Below are 18,101 nucleotides of genomic sequence, written 5' to 3'. Positions count from 1 at the left end.
CTGTAATAAACTACATTACACTATGGCAGCACTGTTTATACAGCAGATACGCTCTCTCACCCTGTAACATTACGCCATTAGATTTAGAAACAAAGCTTTGTAAGAGAATCATTCAATTAATTTTGAGAAGGGTTTTGATGACAATACATTGGGATTTAAGGGGACTTCCAATTGATTACCTGTGGTGAATTATCAATGTTTTCTGATACATTGGATATATTACTTTATGCCAAGTTAGTTCTAGTTTTGAATTTTGAAGAAAATCCACTCGAAATTGATCCCAACCCTGCATTCTGTTCTAATATGGAAATCTTAAAGAGAACATTACTTATTTCCTGCAAGTAAGTTCACAGTGAAGTGGAGAGTGAAATGTGTGAGTTCCTAAAGTATGACAGATAGATAATAGATTCAAATATGAAATGTGATTCCAGTGTTTGAAGTTTAATCAGGACAACAAACCAAGTAGCATCAACAGTAGTAGTGCAACTTGCAACGGTAGCCTTCATGTAAAAAAAAAAGGACGAACAAAACACAACGACATTACGACAGAAGCTTGAAGAGAACAAATCCAGGTCAAAACTCCATTCAACAGGTCAGCAGCAGAGATACACACACATTACCACCACGTCTCCAGCTAAAGGGATCATCTCTGTTCACCCCCGGCCTGGAGCTGGTGTAACTCATTGGACAGTAGGAACATTGTAACAGCAGATTTCTGGTGGTGTTGCGACGTCTTGAGGGTGAATGAGTCGTAACCAGAGCTGGACTAGTGTGGCAGATCAAAACCCTAACAAATCACAAGCCAATCAAGTGGGCAGTGTCAAGAGACTGTGTGGTTTATGGGGCCGACTGCAACTCTAGAATGAATTTACAGCCATTTAAGACGATTTGGAAGAATTTGAAACCTCTATGGAAGGAAGCATGATCGACTCTTAAAGACAGCAGTACACTTATTCAAGACTGAACAAATAAACCACACACACGCACACACATACACACAGACCCATAAAACTGATAAATTAATTCAGAGCATGAAAAATAAAAAAGGTGTGTACAGCAGATGCTATATAATACAAGTCTTTCCCATCAAGAACAACATCTGTGACTTGGAGTAGGCTTCCAAAATGTCTCCCATTAACCCCCCCCCCCCCCCCCTTCATTAAATACCATGTACACCACACATCAGCTTCAGCGTCTCCAGTTCAGACCAGGGCAAAAACAGTAGTTGAGTATATTCGGAGAACTTGGAAAAAGCATGAGGAGCCCTTGATTTACCTCATCTCACAAGTGAAATTCCCAACTTTGAGGCTTTTAAAGTAAATCAAGCACACCTCAAGTACTTCAAACATTTGAAACCATATTCCCATTTTTGAAGTTTTTGCTCAGTTGGAAAGTAATGCTCCAGCAGTACCCAGTAATGCCTGTTAGCTTATAATACCCATGTTGGTCCACACAGAGGTGATGATGCACAGCGAACGTGACAAAAGCCACACACACTTTTATTGCCATGGACCAGTGAGGGCGATAAAGCACGAAAGCGTCAGTCCACCTTGCAGCTGCACCCACAAGAGAATAGAGTCCTTCCCTTTGAAAAGGAAGCAAGGCGGCCTCTTCTGCCCCCTGTGGGCCAGAGTGGGGAGTGCGTCCTCCTTAGTGCGGGGTCTCCTACAGGAAGACGAACTCGTCAGTGCTGCCGATATTGTTACTCTGGCTCAGGTTGCCCGGGGGCAGGATGTGGGCTGCAGGCCCGCTGTGGTTGCTGCTGTGGCCCTCTAGTCCATAGTCCTGACCCTGGCCTTCCACAAAGGTAAAGATGGGGTACTTCTCCTTGGATGATGATAGGGCCTGGGAGGAAATCAAAATTGGGTCAAAACTCTTAGCTCCAGAACGCTATAGGCTGGTTTCACAAACATAGCACAGATTTTTTACCTGCTTGGGATCTCCATTTAAAAATAGAGTTTAAGCCATGTCTATGAAGCTGGCCCTATATCTCACACACAGATGCAGGGTTAAATGGAAAAATGCATGCGATACACACTCGTCCATCAAAACCATGTATTTTTAGATTGTCTGTGACCCAAAACTAAACATCTCTAGTTTTATTAGCCTGTTCTGATGTTCACTATGTTGCCTCTAACGTATTTGGCTATCTCCGCACACAGAATGGTCTCTCTAACCACCAGATTACAAACAGACACTACTTAATAGATGACTGGATGAAAAATTCTATTCTTTTCTCTCCTTTAATGCCATCAACTATAGAGTGAAACCTTTTTGGGAACTTGGTGGGCAACAAGAAACAATGAAGAAATGAATACAAATTGTTGATGAAATTGAAACATATAGGAGAAAGATTTCATTTAATGTAAATTGGTAGGCAAATAGAACATATATTAAAGACTGACAAGTGAATAACAGATATAATATAGATATACTGTCTATTAGATAGTGGGAGGAGGGTACAGAAACTCACCGCACTGACAGCAGAACAGAGAGACTCAAAGTCCTTCTTGTTCTTGGCGTAAAAGCCGATAGTGCAGCTGGGATCCATACGACTGAAGGGCATCTTTCTGGGAGAGCTACAGTGGAATGACTGGAGAGCGGTGGAGGGAGAGAGAGATCATACAATAAAGGTCAAAGGAGCAAAGTGTTCAATAAGTGGACATGTAATCTTTAATGGCCTCTACAGTCAAAACATTGGCTGAGCCTCGAAGTCATGTGTCAAAGTCCTATATGATCTGTGAGAAAGAGATAAAAAGCCAGACAGACTGGAGTGAGAGAGATATTGAGACAGAGATACAGAGAGACAAAGAGAGTACGACCAACCTCCAGTGAGAAGTTCACTTGTGTGGCGTCCACCACAGGCTGACAGTAGTGGGGGTCCAGATACAGCAGCTGCTCATCTGACGAACAGGAGGAGGGAGGAGTAAGGTAGAATAATTAGTACCCACTACCAGGGTCCGAAACCAACACCCACTAAGCGCCAAATGCCGGTAAAATTTGTCTTGGGCAGATAAATCAGTAAAGACTAAGTATACTTATCATTCTCAAACTTTGTCCCTGCTGGCTCCCTCCTGGCTGCCTGTTACGCTGCTACACATAGTAGTAGTGTCTAAACTTCTGCTTCTCCACTGTCTGGATGGTTAACTAGCCTAATGTTAGTTGAAGCTTAACGTTGTTCCCAGATGGCGACACACAGCAGCTGTGAGGCCACTCCAAAAACAAAATGAAGATAAGACAAAAAGCATCCAAGTGAGTGAGCAAGTTTTAAATTAAAACTCTTCTGTAAACAAACGGGTAGTGTGATACTGTGTATCTATGAAAAACTTATATTAATTAATTTGGCCAGTAAAAATTGTTCTTGGCAGGTAATGTTTTTAGTTTACCAGCCCTCTGCCCACAACTGCCCAAAACAACACAGAAAGAGTGGAAAAGGAGTGACAAGAGTGAGGCAGGATTGGGAGTCCGACACGTCCGGTGAAGGTACACAACGTCTTAATAACACAAGCTCACTTCTCGGAGGAGGTTTTGAGGCAGACACGGCCAACTAGTAATGCTTGCTACTCTACCACCCATCATAACTGGTTTAGCTTTCAGGTGGCTCCTGTTACTTGTGCAATGTCTTGCATGCACTAAACCAAATAAACCAAGTTGTGCCTGTCTGTCAATGAGGATACTGTGCCTGCTCTCAGGCGACACACAGCGAGAAGAGGCTGGTTCTCACCTTGGAAGCCAACGAAGTACAGCGAATGCTTGGGTTTGCCTCCAATGATTCCAATACAACATTCTAGCTTCAGGATGTTCTGGAAATGAACACACAGATTCTCATTTAGAGGTGGAACTAGGGATACTAGAGAGAACTTGACTTAAGGCAAATTTACGGTTTCTGCGGTGTGCCCGGTGTTCGCGGTGTTCACGGCCAGACCGTTCTCTCCGCAGAGCCACGGCATTTTATGGTAAATGCGGTAGCAGCGCGGTGTTGGCGGAGAGCGGAGAATCTCCTCCTATTGTCCATTTTTGCCGGTTGTCAGCTGTCACTTGGCTCCATTAGACTTACTTCCCTGGTAACCAACTAACATAGCAACCATTAACCAATCATAGCCTCTGAACTGACTGCAGCGTTTGCGGAGGCCTCCGCAGAGTTTCATTTTTTGAGAGGAGCGCGGAGCTCGGTGCGGACCCTCCGCAGACCCCCTGCGGAGCTCAGCACTCGCCGCACAGACCCTCCGCACCGCGAACACCGGGCACACCGCAGAAACCATAAATTTGCCTTTAGGCTACCATATGTCATGACTTTAAGAACATGGTTCACAAAAACATGTTATGGGTACCTTTGTATGTGTATGACAAAATTTGTTCTTGATCATTTCCAACATTTTAGTCACTCTTTCTGGGACTAGCTGATAAAAACATTGCTACCCTTTTAATGTGGATCTGAAACAGAAACTGCCCATTTTGGGCTCCAACCTATTCTTTAGGAAACAATGCTCCAGAGAACACAGCAGTGGATGAATGGGTGGTGTGAGACAAAACACAGACCTTGACACATTCGATGTAGGAGGGGTTGAGGGCCTCCCCTCCCAGCCGAACAGGCACCAGTATGATGACCGACTTCCAGGCTTGGCTGGACGGATCAGGGGGACTCTGGCTTAGTGACAGATCACACAGACGCACCACATCCTCTTTGTACACTGGAGCGCACACAGGCACAGACAATCACACACACACACACACACACACACACACAGGAAAACACACATACTGTACATATTAACAAGAGTTGCTTCAGGTGATACCATTCAGAAAGAAAAACTTCCAAAAACAGATACTGGTAAAACAAAAGACACTGCTAACTGAACTCTGATGTTGCTAGCTGATCTCTTGCAAGGAACAGTATTTATATCACACACACACACACACACACACACACACACACAACACAAAGCTAGTCTGTTAACTCACCTGTACAATCCTGAGCCACATACACAGCCAGGTTGTGGACCTCAGAGGTTTTGGCCACTGCTTTCCTAAAAAAAACAAAAAAAACCAAACATGAGTGTGGTAGGACTGTCAATATGCTGCAATATGTTTTCATTACTCTGACCAATGCTTAACCATGCCCAACTACGTAAATCATTTCAGAAACCAGTAAAGCATCACTCTTCAGACTAGGAGCCCTTACCGCAGTATGTGTGCCACGACAGAGGGGCCATACCAGTCCCCAGCCTTCTTCCCTGAACTCTTGCCGAGCTCTACCAGCTGGTGAACCCCAAAAGGTGCCGGAGGCTGGTCCCCGAACCAGGTGACCAGCCTGCGGTGGACGGGCTCCGCCTGCCTGTCCCTCCCAGACTCGGGCCTCTTCTTCTGGGTACATTTGGGTGCCTGTTCACCTGTCTGGGACTTCTGGGGGGTACTGGGTCCCCGTGGAGAGCCGAAGGACGGGATGGGGACTCCTCCAGCGCGGGCTGGGGAGCGCGGTCTGAACACCTCGAAGTCCACATCGGATAGCTGCTGGGCATCTGGCCAAGCCCAGTCTGCAGAACACAAAAAGGCTTGCTCTCAGCCATCGAGTACAGCCAAACATAACTCAAGAAAAAATATAAAAAGATTTGGGACAAAAATTCTTGTAATCCATCTTGAGCTTTAAACAGACAGTTGGAAGTCTTCTGAATTCCCTACCAAACAACACCATCAAAACAGAAAACACGATCAACAGAAGGAGTGAGACAGATGGAGGAGAGAGGAAACACACAAGGGGCCACAAGACAGACAAAAGCAGACAGCAGAAAGCGAACAGTGATGGAGGCAGACAGAATGAGTCAGATGGAAAACCAGTGAATAAAAGAACAGAAAATTAATCAGTCAAAAGGAGAGAGAGAAACGGCAGAATCAACTAATGACAGAAACAATGGGTGAATAAAAAAACCCCACAAAGCAGCGGACCGGGGGAGAGACAGAGGGAAAAGGGAGGGGTGGATGAAAGAACTCAGAAGTCAGACAAGGAAAGATGAAAAAGGTCTGTCTTGTCAATTATTCACTTAAATCCTGTCAATTAAATGTGTGTTTTAAATAAGCGTTTGCTTTGGGTAGTTTAGAGTGCAAGATGGGTGAGGCTCACACTATTGGGGGACAATCGTATTTGTCTCCTTGTCTGGGCAAAGCAAGATCAACCAGTCCTGATAAAAGTAAGTAAATGCCTTTCACACAGCACTCTATCTATGTAGATCGACCCACATTGCCTGTGAGAGAGAGAGGGTGAGAATGTGTGTGATTAGAGAGAGACAAACCTCGGGGCATCAAATGGACCAGGAGCCCCTGTGCCAGCAGCATCTGGCCGCTGCGGAGCATGCAGCCCCAGCCGCAGTCTGTGGTCCAGCTGGATCCCTCCAGCTGGGGGAACTCCCTCCTGTAGGTCAGCCACAGCCGGGACACAAAGGCCAAGCGGAAACGCTCTACCTCGTCTGAGAGGGAGTGGGGTTAGAGGAAGAGAGAGTGAGAGGAAGAGAGAGAAAGAGAGGAAGAGAGACTTGTATTCAGATTGTATCTGGATGCAATTTATCCACATTACATTTGTCTTCGGCAGCCGGATAGAAATCGGATCGGCCAACCCCTATGCTTTCCCTCGCAATATGCAAATTCCTCTTCCTGAAAGTAGACCTAGTTTTTAACCATATGTAATGTTTTGGAAGGAGTATGGAGATTATGTTTGTGGCTTGGAGAAACATTTCCATTTACTCTTGGCCAACTTGCAGCCAAAATGTGTCTCAAAACCACCTCCGGAGGTTGTTCACGCAATCATGGTCCCTTACAGATAAATTATATAGAATAAACAAATCTATAGGACAAAGAGGTCTAGAGAGTTGACACATGTACATACTAATACTAATCAAGTACTTTCAAGGCCATCCATTCATTTTCAAAAAATGTTCAGGACTTGTATTACTTTTCTTTCAATCCTTCCTCAATTCACAAACATTCAGGGATTTTCAAAGCCTGTGGGAACGCTGCATTATGGACATTCAATCAAGCAATCAAGGATTGTTCCTTTTGTCTGTGATGTGGATTTGGCATGAGAAAGACCAGTTCACAGGACTATTTTATGAAATAGAAGCGAGGGGGAAAAGCCTTCATCTTATTTTTTTGTTTATTGCTCTGTGTTTTCTGAAGTCAACTGAAGGCAACCTGCCAAAGGAAAAGCGCTTATACCACAGTGGTTAACCAACACATACGATACCACAACACTTTGGGTTTACTCCTCTGCCAACCTGCAATCATACATTTCCCTTTTCAGAGCAAAAATACAAAAACTATTGACAGACACTATTGCTAAGAAAGGGATTAACCTAAACATTTTTACACGTTTGTGTGTTCAGTGCTTACCCTCGCAGTTGAGCAGATAGGAGTGTCCCAGGACAGTGACTGGCGATGTCTTGTTGAAAGAGGTTTTAGATTTGACAGACCAGCCTGAAGGAGAGAGAGAGGAGCAGGGAAAAGGGAAGTTGGCGAGGGAATTCCCAAAGTAGTCAAGAGGGGAAGTTGACTTGCACATCAGATCCATGTCACGGCTGCTAACCCAAGACAAAAGAGTTGTCACACAAAACATACACATGTAGTCCTACACCTGGGCACATATGCATAAATAAAAGGACACACATGCCCATAAATTCACATACTCCTCCTTCAAGAACAACAACGAACCATATTTGACGTTGTTCCACGCCGACATGAGTTTGGCCTTGAGTTTGTCCACTTCGTCCGGCTCCCCAGCTGCCTCTCTGCTAGGATCTGGACTCTGGTTCTGCCTCTGACCAAAGCTGCCCTGCCGCGCCAGAGGCTGCTGCCTCTGGGTCTCCAGCAGCTCATCCTGCATCACTCCCCCCACATACTGCACGGCGCTGGGGGAAACCGAGTTCATGGCTCAGCGCTCTTAGAGCTGGGCTCTGGCGCTCCTCATTGCAATACAGAACTGAGGGGAAGAAGAGAGGAGGGGAGGGGGGAGAGAGTGAGAGGAGAGTTAGGTTAGCTACCAATGGTTGACAGGCTGGTTGGGGGTTCAGCTCAGTGTTAGATGGTGTTGAGTTGGAGGATCTTTGTAAAGGACCTATGCTTTCCAAAAAGCAAAAGGGTTCAAGTTCAAGAGGTTCGAGTGGTATGCTGTAATATTGATTCAATTACAGTTAACAACTCTATTCTATTCCTGTATGCACTTTTCTATTCAGTGTTTACTGAGACAGTTTGTTCTTGATTGACTAAGTTAAGTAAATGCTGAGGTTACAGTTTAACTAGTAGAAATGCAGGTTTCTTGGCTGTCTGCAAGGGCACTTCAGAGGGAAAAAAAATAATCTGAAAACACTGAAGTCTTGATGTGCATGCTACACAAAACAATCAAATCACATGCTTTTCATTATATGGTATGAGGGAAACAGCAATAGAGATAGTTTGTAAGCAAAAAGCAAGTCCTAACTTCCTGAAAAAGTAGAAAAACGTTTTCATTTTAAGGTTAAAGCGAAGTCATCATTTTGCGAACTACAGAGGTTGAATTGCACAATGCATGAAACAAGATAACAACCACTAAGGCAAGTAGGAGTGACTTTTCAACCCTGCCCTGAAACTGATGAGTAGCAGTTTCAACAAGGAACAGTATTGTCTCGATTGCTATTGATGGGAAAATTAATGTCATCATGTGACAACAGTGTGACAACCTATCGGCTTTTTGACGTGACTGAAAGGAACTGATACAGGCAACTAGTAATGCGGGCTACCGCATCATCCGTCATCATACATGAAGCTGTCAAATACCTACTGTAACTATTACCTAGCTTTCTGTAGAACAATGAGGCAAAATGGTCTGTGCTGTTTTCTTATATTATGTCAGGACCCAAAATGGGTCACATACCTACTTCTGTTGGCCCACACATATACAAATACATACAAATAGCAATACAGTATGATTGCAGTAGGCCCGGGTCCCACGGAAAATCAGTACATGTCTCATTTGGGTCACAAACTGGAACCTTTGAAGACTCGCTCATGTAAGATGATAAAAGTGTTCTCTCTCTTTTTGTTTCTTACACCGTCAAATCTAAACCTAATAAACACCACTGACCGACAATAGAGAGACTCCGTACCTGTGTGAGTCCCTACATCCAGGGCCAATCCCTAGACTTCGGTGCCCAGGTCCGTTTCGCCTTGAAAATGTCTAATATGACTTAACCACCCTCCTACGGTTCTGCCTTGGCTAAAAAGCTAGCTAAAAGTTAGCTAAAAAGCTACAAAGCCAGCCGATCTTCACAGGGAGCACACAACTTCACAACACTCAAAGCTCCATTTGCTTTAGCTACTGAAAATAAAAGGTTCACTAGTTTGTGGCTGCCGTCGTGTTGCAAAAGCTGGTTAAGCTGGTCGTTACCTGGTGGTGGTTTCAGTCATTTTTGCGGTTTCTTCTCTCTTCACCGACGAACACAATCTTCACAGCCGAGTGTAGTGTATTTCCGAAAGCTAGCTTGCTACCGTTAGCATTTAACTAAGCGCTAGCCGGCGTTAGCTAGCCAGCGTTCAAGCCGTACTGGCCAAAGATCTTAATGCCTTTTCAAACCAAACGCAGCCGATATCAATATAGTGAGACTCTCTTCCTACAGCAGATAAGCTAATATGTACACATTCCAATAGCAAAGATAATCGTTGTAGCGTATTTGGTTTTCCAGACCAGTGGTTTCAGGATCACCGTTTGACAGCAGAGGACATTTACTTCCTGTTGTCCTCCCCTGACAGAAGGCGATTGGTTTAACTAATGACTGCAAGCAAACTGATTGGCTAAAATTTAATCAATAGACTTTAGCAGTTTGTCATTGGCTAATATTTACGCTGACAGTTATGCAATGTCTGACGTACACATTATGTGGACTTCAGAAAAAATAATTATGTAAAAACGTCAGGTATCATTTGTAAAAAACAGACATTAAATAATTGGAATAATATGACTGATTTTTTTTATGATGTAATGTCAATCAATCAATCAATCAATCAACTGATTGCATGTGCAGGCTACTGTAGGTTATTTACTGGGATAAACTTGTATTCTGAGGGCCTTCTGCAGGATACAACAGCCACAAGAAACGGAGAGATGGCAAAGTTTGGAACAAATCTCTGAATTTTATTACACTTACTGCACTTCAGGTGTCTGCATTTGAATTACATCTATCACAAACAAAAATGCCCCATGATACAAATAAATACATTTTCAGTGACCAGAGAAATGTGGAATGTTATTATACTTGGACTTTTGTGTTCATTTGTAGAATCCATATATTTATATTTGTATACAGTATATTTTCTTTCCCCAAAGTAACATCATACAGACGAAACAAATACCAGCAAATGAACAAAATATTTTTTTTTAAATAAAGTGCAGTTCATACTACTCTCTCTGTCAGTCAGAATTGACAAAAACTATCCTCAAACATGTAACACTAGTATAGACACCATTGATTGGGAAAAGGCCTGAAAGTGGGCATAATAGCATTATAAGATTACATGTACAGTTATTTTTCTTAATCAACTGATCTGAGCCGACCTGACGACTCATTTTATTACACCAAGATATAAAAGAACTCATGACAAGGCGTTCTTATCACGTATCAATATATTTTAAAGTGTTAATTCCTATTCCAGGACATAGAATTAACAGTCATGTGAAGAAGACAACAACAGAAAAGGAATGATTCATGTTTCAAGTGTTCATTTGATTAATCACTGCAAATATCTTGTCATAAAAACACAAATGCATATTCAGTAACCCTATCACTAATAACTTCCATTCTGCAATATATCAGAGATCTTGGCTTCATATTAACAACAATTCTGACTCTCTGACTGATAGTTATAGAGCATTACATGGAATCATGTTCAACAGTGGCCGTTTTAAACCACTTGAGGGCAGTATAGTCCCATACCGAATATAAAATCCCCCACTGGATGATAAATGTTAATGTACTGCATGAGACCTTCTACCAGAGTTCATAAATTGACTAGTTCCAATATAGTGACAGCAGTCCTCACACACAGCTGTAAATGTTTTGCATAAGATTATGTATATAGGATAGTCACTGAGAATGAACTGAGAGGGGATGAATGAGAATGACCAGCGGCAGAGGGACAGAAACTTCTTTTTGTACTGTAAGCAGTTTCCCCTTCTTCTCAGCACTCTGAGTGTACTTCAATGCAGAGTCTTGATTGAAACACCTTTATCTCTACCTTACATAGCATTCTATTGATGATCAATATCCACTACCTAACTTGTATAACAACACAGTCATTTTGATTACAGATAACCTTGTTGTCACGATAACAGGCTTATTGTCATATACCAGAATGCCCATATCCGAAAACCCTATATCTTAGCTATTCAGCCCTTTTACAAACAAATTATGCTACATCCACGACTGCCTGTGTTTCCTTTTTTGGCTCTGATCAATACATGGGTGTACTGTATATGTGCTTATAACATATTTTCCTCCAGTCTTTACAGATATCTACAGTAGGAATCTTTACTGTGCCAGAGTGACTTGACAATCAAGCAGCAGAGGATTTGATAGTGGACACTGAATGCTGTCCATTTCATTTCCAGTCTAGTTTCTGTCATGACCCTTTGCTGAGTCAACTGAGTGCAAGTATCCCTTGAAAAAACACATGCAGGTTCACATGCTCACACACTTGATCACTCACCCATGTCCCAATTCACAGACCACAGGGGTATGGATTTAAATGCATGAAAATCAGCTGCTGACAGTGCTACTGTGGCTGTGTGTGTGTGCGCGTGTGTGTGTGTGTGTGTAGGCTGCAGTCGGAGGCGGAGGGAGAGCAGGGCTGTGGCGGCCCTCCTGTGAAGCAGAGATAAGGCTGAGCCTGAGCTCTGTCAACCCCGCTTTCCCCTGCAACGGGACACAGCCTTCAAGAGCCACCAGAAATAGACCCAAGGTGCCCCCCCCAACCCCCACCCTCCCACAACACACACACACACACACACACACACTCCCTCACGTCCCCCGCGACTAACAGAGTGAGCCGGACAGTGCTTGATGTGACATCCACTGACAGAATGCCTGGTCTGGCTTTGTCTGACTATGCAAATCAACTCATGGAAAGTAAACTGCTGGATGGAGAATAAATTAGCTTAATCATCTCGTTGTTTGCTTACCCGCTGTAGCCAAACAGATGTTGCGCGTGTCATTGGTGTTGTTTTATGTGAATGTTATGATTTGATTGTGCCTCAGTTTATCCTCCGTTTCATTGGCTTGTGTTTGACAAACAGGAAAATAAGAAAGGGCTGGTTGAGATACAAAATAGAGTGACTGGATTTGGTATTCACAGTATTCAGCATGTTTTGATCGGTAAAGCACTTTTTGACCGTTTTGTACCTATTATACATGTACAGTACATACCATATGACATGCATTCACACAGACCCACACACATATACATCTGATTTAGAGTTCTACATTACATGAAGAGTCCTCTTATTAAATAGATACTTTATAATAGAAAATCAACAATAAATGCACCTTTACAGTAGATCTTTTCCCACTCCTGAATTTAAATTAGAGTCAGTCAATAATTGGAATCAATAAATACCATATTTGATATACTCTGAAATTGGAATGTACATTGTTTTTAAGTGCTTGACTTTTGTTGCATTGTTCTTTCCAAAAAAGGCATCTCATTTCCTAAATTCCCCCTTTGGGACGCCATGGGGTCACATTTTTGGGGGGCCGCTACCTGTTGCAGCCTTCTCTAGCTGTGAGCTGGCAGGACCCTGGGTCACCACCGCCACCCCAGCAGCCGCTCGGCCCCCAGAAGAAGTCTCAAACTTTCCTGCTGAGCCTCCCTGCTTTTCCTCCGTTGCCTTAGGCTGCTGGTCTTTGCTCCTGGCCCCCTCCTGAGAGCCCAGCTTCATTGGCCCCAGAACGTTTTTGGCCACGGTGGTCAGCTGGCTGACGAAGCTTGTCTTGTCGCCGGGGGAGACGGGGCGGGACTTACAGAGGGAGGGTCCGCAGAGGGAGGGGGTGACAGCGGTAGGGGAGGGAGAGGGGGAGGGCGAGTGCTCCTCCACCACCTCCAGCCGACACTTGTCCTCCCAGTCCAGGGTGCCTCGGTAGCAGTTGACGGACGCGAGTCCCTGCCTCACCTTGCCCAGGGAGAGGGGCTGGCCGTGGGGGGGGACGACGGGTGCCAGAACTCTGGCTGGGAGTTTGGGGCTTTTGGAGCCCAGGTCTGAAGTCCTCAAGTTGTTGCTCTCGGCCCCGCTCTTTCTCAGGCTGTCCCCCATACCTGATGGTTTAAAGGTTTTGCTCATGCTCAGAAGCCCTCCTGTCACTGTGCCCATGCCAACGCATTTATCTGGAGTCTGAGCAGCACCCTTGCCTAAGGCGCCACTGGGTGAGCTAGGCCTACCGGGACTCCTGCTGTCTCCTTCCTGCTTTGGTTCACTTCTGCCCCCTAGCTGCTCCTGGGGATCTTTAGTATTAGAAAACATACTCCTGCCTGCCCTGTGGTCTTGTTGTTTAGGAGGGAAGTCTGCCTGGCCCTGGGGGCTCTTCTCAGGCCCCCTCAGACCACCAAGACTTCCTGATGTTCTGGTAGGGGTGCTAGGAGTTGTAATTTTAGTGGCTTCTGTACTTGGGGACTGTAGTCTGGAGCTTTGGCCAGCCTGGGAGCTCAAGGACAACTCACTTGTTAGAGGTTTTCTAGTTAAGGATGATGGGATCTCTGTGGCACCAATTCGACTTGGAGATCTCTCTGGGATTGTAGCTGTCCTGCTCTCCCTCTCTTTCTCTCTCTCCCTTTCTCTCTCCCTCTCCTTCCCCCTCTCTCTCCCGGCCAGCAGCGCTTCCCTGCTAAGCGGCGACTCCTGTCTCCCTAGTCTCCTCACAGGCTTCAGCACACCAGTCTCCGGGGCGGTCGAGGCAGACGGTGAGGCTGGGGAGGAAGCCAGGGACGGGGGGTTCGGAGGCAGATTTTCCCCCTCGGTCTCCAGCAGGCTCTGGAGCCCCACCTCACAGAGGAAGGCGTCTTTGCGGTAGTCGGAGTGCTGCACCTCCAGGCTGTGCTTCCTTAGCGGACCCCCCAGTCCTCCTGTAGAGCTGGACTGGGTCAGAGGCGAGCCCAGCTTCTCCGCCGACTGCACCCGCTTGAGGAGGGGCGAGCGGGGCGGCTCGGCGCTCTTGGGCCTGGGACGGACCACCGGCGGCGAGGAGTGGAGCTTGGCGGGGAAGGTCTGGGTGGTGTTGGAGCTCCCCACGGTGTGGCCCGGCAAGGGCGGAGGAGAGGACTGGGTGGGGGAGGGGGTGTGGGCCAGCGGGGACAGGGGGATGTTACCGGCGGACTTGCAGCGGGCGGAGCGGTACTGGCGGTGGAGTTTAGGGGAGAGGCCGTGCAGGGAGCTGGGCCTCATGTGCTGGGAGGCGGCGGGGGAGTTAGGAGTGCTGGAGGCCGGGGAGCTGCTCTGGGAGGAAGCGCCTGGAAGAACACAGAGAGCAGGAGGAAGACGAGATCAGTCCAGATACAGACTCAAGAGTCTAATGCACATTCTGATTTGACCTTAATGTGAGTGTTAGCTTTATAGGCTATGGTTTGGTAGTATTGATTTGCATCATTCATATTTAAAGGGGCAGTAAGTACAATTTTTACTGTCCCATAGTGCATGTCCATAATATATCTGTGGGGGTTGATAGCGTTGTTGATCAATACCAATGACTCAACGATTACTTCACCAGGTGCTGAGATTTCTGGCTTACAAAATTCACTTTCCAGCCCATACTCTGTTTTGGAACAAAGGAATTATACAGTTTTTTGCATTGTGATATATTAACCTCTTCACTAGGCCTTTCTGTTGGATCTCTGCTCTAATTAAATTAAACGTCTCTATTCTGAAAATGTGACTTTTTTTTATCTGTGTCAATTACAGGCCAGGAGGGGGAGAGAGGGGTGGGGCTGTCAGTTATGTAGGAGTTCAGGTCCAGCACATACCCAGGTATGAGGACTCGGGAGTGGAGCGGTAGCCCTGTGTGGGGGAGCGGGCGGACAGGCTGTGGGTCGGGGAGCCAGGCAGACTCTCACTGGAGGACAGAGAGCGGTTCAGAGAGGACAGGCTGCGGCTGGTGTGGAGCAGGTTGGACTGCTTCGTGATCTTACGGAACAAGGAGCTACGCTTCTTACTGCAGGAGGGAGAGAGAATGAAAACAGAGCATGGGAAAGAAAGGATGGTATGAAATGTAGGGACATATAATTATAATATATAATACACGTTATTCCATGTATAAACTAGTCCATTTTATTCTGCTACAGTAATAACAAATGAGACAGCTTGCTCATTACAACAAACTCACCATTGATATTATATTGTTTACACTTTGTAATGGGATTTTTAAATTGTTGTTTACATTCTAGCAAGCCATGCCAAGCCAAGCCAAGCAATGCTTTTGCTAGAAAGATTTGAGTCTCAGAAATTAATTCTGCACAGTCATACTTTGTTGTCTTTTATTTATTACATTGTATTGTGGTTTTATCGAACCGTGAACCCCATATCAAGTAAGATAAGCATATCATCCCATCCCTTCTGTGAAAAGACACACTCCCTATTACTATTTGAAAGGCTTTTTGACATTTGAGCTCTCTTCATGTGAAATGAGACCTGTTAAATCATCATTTATGTTGTTATTGCAGCTGTGTGGTTGTGTGAGCTCCCACCTGTCCTGGCCGTCCTTGCCAATGGTCCTCTTGTTGCGTCGAGCCATCTTACACTTATAGCTGGCTTTGCGGGCAGGACCCACTTTGATGGAGGTGTTCTCGAAAGGCGTGGTGGTCACTGTCACCTTGTTCCCACTCTGCATGGGCACATCAATCACAATCAATGACAATTATGCTTTCTACACCGATATTTATATATATACACAGTCTAAGTTGTTATTTACCTACCATAAATTGACCAAGAATCATGTCACTTCTATTTGTGGAGATTAATTAAGGAAGAACTCATGTGTTTGTGGTATGATTTGGCAGCCATTACAATAACAGCCGAGTGAGAGCTGCAGCACTTTGTTCAGGTGCCTGACTGGTCTTCCCTTGAGACAGACAGCTATGAATAGACGCCTGAGTGGCGCCTTGCAGAGAGATACTGACCTACTCTGAATAGAGGCCTGATGATCCCTACCTTGAGGATGAGTTCGACCACTTCAGTGTGGACCAGGCCGTGGACAGACTCTCCGTTGACATGGGTGATGAGGTCACCAGCACACAGGCCAGCTTCCTGGGCGGGGCCTCCGTCCTCCACATGCTGCCATTAGAGAGGAGACACACGCATAACATTCGAGTGTTATTACAGCAGAATACCAATCAAATTTCAGAATTCACTAGAAACCAGAGAACCAAGACTCTAACCTGAGATGAGCCTGAACTTTTGTTTGTATAATATCATAGATTAGAGGGAAGGACAAATACTTTTCTCTTTACTATTTGTGATACTACTGAAGGTCCATCAATATAGAAAAACTGAAACAGGGTAGAGAAATAATTTTTCACAGATGAAATTTACCACTGAGATCAATCATCCCCTCTTGAACATTCAGTCCCATTCGTTTGAGTTCATTGATCTCTGTATAAAGCTATTTTTCCACCACACTATAAAACACTCACTCACAAATACAAAGCGACACATACTAGCAACCCACAACTATGCATATGACTCCTATACGACTTTCTCACCCAAACGATGTGATGCACGCTGTAGACGTCGCTGTCTCCGATGTAGACCCTGATGGCCCTGAGGGTGAAGCCGTACTTCTTCCCGGAGCGATGGATGGTGATGGGGGAGCGCAGCACGCTGACCGCCGGGCAGAAGTCTCTACTGGGGGAGGAGTCACGGGACGAGGGGTTGGAGGAGAACGAGCGGGGAGACATGGGGCTGGCCAGCGGGGAGAAGCCGCCGTGCTGCTCCACTGGAGGGAGGGAGAGAAGGAGGAGAGAGAAAAAAAAGATGTGCTTCAAATGAATATCTCTGAAAGGAATCCGGACAATCAAACTGTTCTCTTCTGGCGCCTCTCACCCGCTGGTATGATAACAGAAAGCGCGGTGGCGGAGGCTGACTTGATGACCTTGTTGCCAGGTCTGGAGTTGCGTTTCTCGCTGTCCCCGGACAGATGCTGGTGGCGCGCCCGGCGGAGGACCAGGTCGTTGGTGGCCCGTGGCCCCAGGGGGTCGTACAGAGGAGTCACCACGTCACGACCGGTCGCCACGGGGACCGGCGACGACGCGGCGGCGGCCATGGCGACTCCTGCTGCGTCTCCTGGCCTAGGGGGCTTGTCTGTGGAGAAAGTAATGCGGAAATTGTCGATATTTGAGTGGCATTTAGAGGTGAAAATGACAACGTTACTGCCCACTGACTCCCAGTCTAATGAGGTATTTATAGGCTTCCTTCCCCCCACCTGCTCCGTTGGCCTCTTTCAGACCGGTCCTCTGCTCCAGCAGGCTGGGCGACGGGACGTTGGCCCCGTCCAGCGAGGTCCCGCGGGCCTTGACGGGGGTCTGGCGGGACAGGAGGTCCGGCTCGCCCTCCAGCGGCGAGGCGAAGCGATGCGTGTCCATCAGGGCCGAGAAGCGGCGGCGAGCCCCGAGCGGCGGGCTGGAGTCCCCTTCCATGTAGAGAGACTCTGAGCAAGACAGACGCTTCCTGCAGCAGACGGGAACAGAAACATGTAAGGGAATAGAAACAATGACTTTTATTATTTCTTATAACTCCTATGTGTGATAATCCCCTGTCCAAAAAGAGAGATGATTCCTACAAAAGATGGACATGGAAACACAGTCATAAGCTAATAGAAACAATGTATGTTTTTATTATTTCTTAAACTTCTATCTGTTATTATCCATTGTTCAAATGAATCATAGCAGGAGGGAGATGAGATGATTCCTGCTTTACAAGAAAGGAGTGAAAATCCAGAATGTAAGATAATACATAAATTGGGAGTTCACTTCTTCCATTTTTGAATCCATTATTAATGCAGAGGGACTCAACGCCTGACAGACGCTTTCTAAAGACGGCGGCAAAA

The 18,101-nt window shown here is 45.8% G+C and overlaps 2 protein-coding genes across 2 annotated transcripts in view; both read right to left on the bottom strand.

The window, feature by feature from the left end:
• Positions 1–426: 426 nt before the first annotated feature.
• LOC139658553 (cysteine protease atg4da-like) lies at positions 427–9,724 on the bottom strand. The gene is made up of 11 exons (XM_071536679.1): positions 9,410–9,724; positions 7,699–7,966; positions 7,381–7,464; positions 6,288–6,461; positions 5,183–5,534; positions 4,963–5,027; positions 4,540–4,691; positions 3,725–3,803; positions 2,827–2,903; positions 2,474–2,593; positions 427–1,845 (listed from the first exon to the last, which is right to left on the bottom strand). Exons 2-11 carry the CDS (start codon positions 7,913–7,915, stop codon positions 1,666–1,668), a joined length of 1,500 nt encoding a protein of 499 aa, XP_071392780.1. The 5' UTR covers positions 7,916–7,966; positions 9,410–9,724; the 3' UTR covers positions 427–1,665.
• A 3,027-nt stretch (positions 9,725–12,751) lies between these two features.
• LOC139658576 (microtubule-associated serine/threonine-protein kinase 1-like) overlaps positions 12,752–18,101 on the bottom strand; it is a 45,935-nt gene continuing 40,585 nt past the window's right edge. Inside the window, exons 21-27 of the mRNA XM_071536703.1 lie at positions 17,478–17,722; positions 17,099–17,356; positions 16,759–16,991; positions 16,208–16,330; positions 15,745–15,881; positions 15,025–15,212; positions 12,752–14,514 (exon numbers count right to left, since the gene is read on the bottom strand). Coding sequence (XP_071392804.1) covers positions 12,752–14,514; positions 15,025–15,212; positions 15,745–15,881; positions 16,208–16,330; positions 16,759–16,991; positions 17,099–17,356; positions 17,478–17,722 — 2,947 coding nt within the window. The remainder of the gene's footprint in view (positions 14,515–15,024; positions 15,213–15,744; positions 15,882–16,207; positions 16,331–16,758; positions 16,992–17,098; positions 17,357–17,477; positions 17,723–18,101) is intronic.

This window comes from Centroberyx affinis, unplaced genomic scaffold, assembly GCF_046629955.1.
Source record: "Centroberyx affinis isolate AG114_WGS23_722 - 3 ecotype Tasmania unplaced genomic scaffold, CSIRO-AGI_Caff_v1 ptg002929l_1, whole genome shotgun sequence".
Classification (NCBI taxonomy): domain Eukaryota; kingdom Metazoa; phylum Chordata; class Actinopteri; order Beryciformes; family Berycidae; genus Centroberyx; species Centroberyx affinis.
This window is presented reverse-complemented; position numbering and strand designations above follow the sequence as displayed.

Coding starts and splice junctions, on each gene's coding strand:
- LOC139658553 (XM_071536679.1), bottom strand. CDS start 7,915: ATGAACTCGGTTTCCCCCAGCGCCGTGCAGTATGTGGGGGGAGTGATG. Junction 6,462..7,380: donor CTATCTGCTCAACTGCGAGG/GTAAGCACTGAA, acceptor ACTCCCTCTCAG/ACGAGGTAGAGCGTTTCCGC. Junction 3,804..4,539: donor CCTACATCGAATGTGTCAAG/GTCTGTGTTTTG, acceptor GTTCATTTCCAG/AACATCCTGAAGCTAGAATG.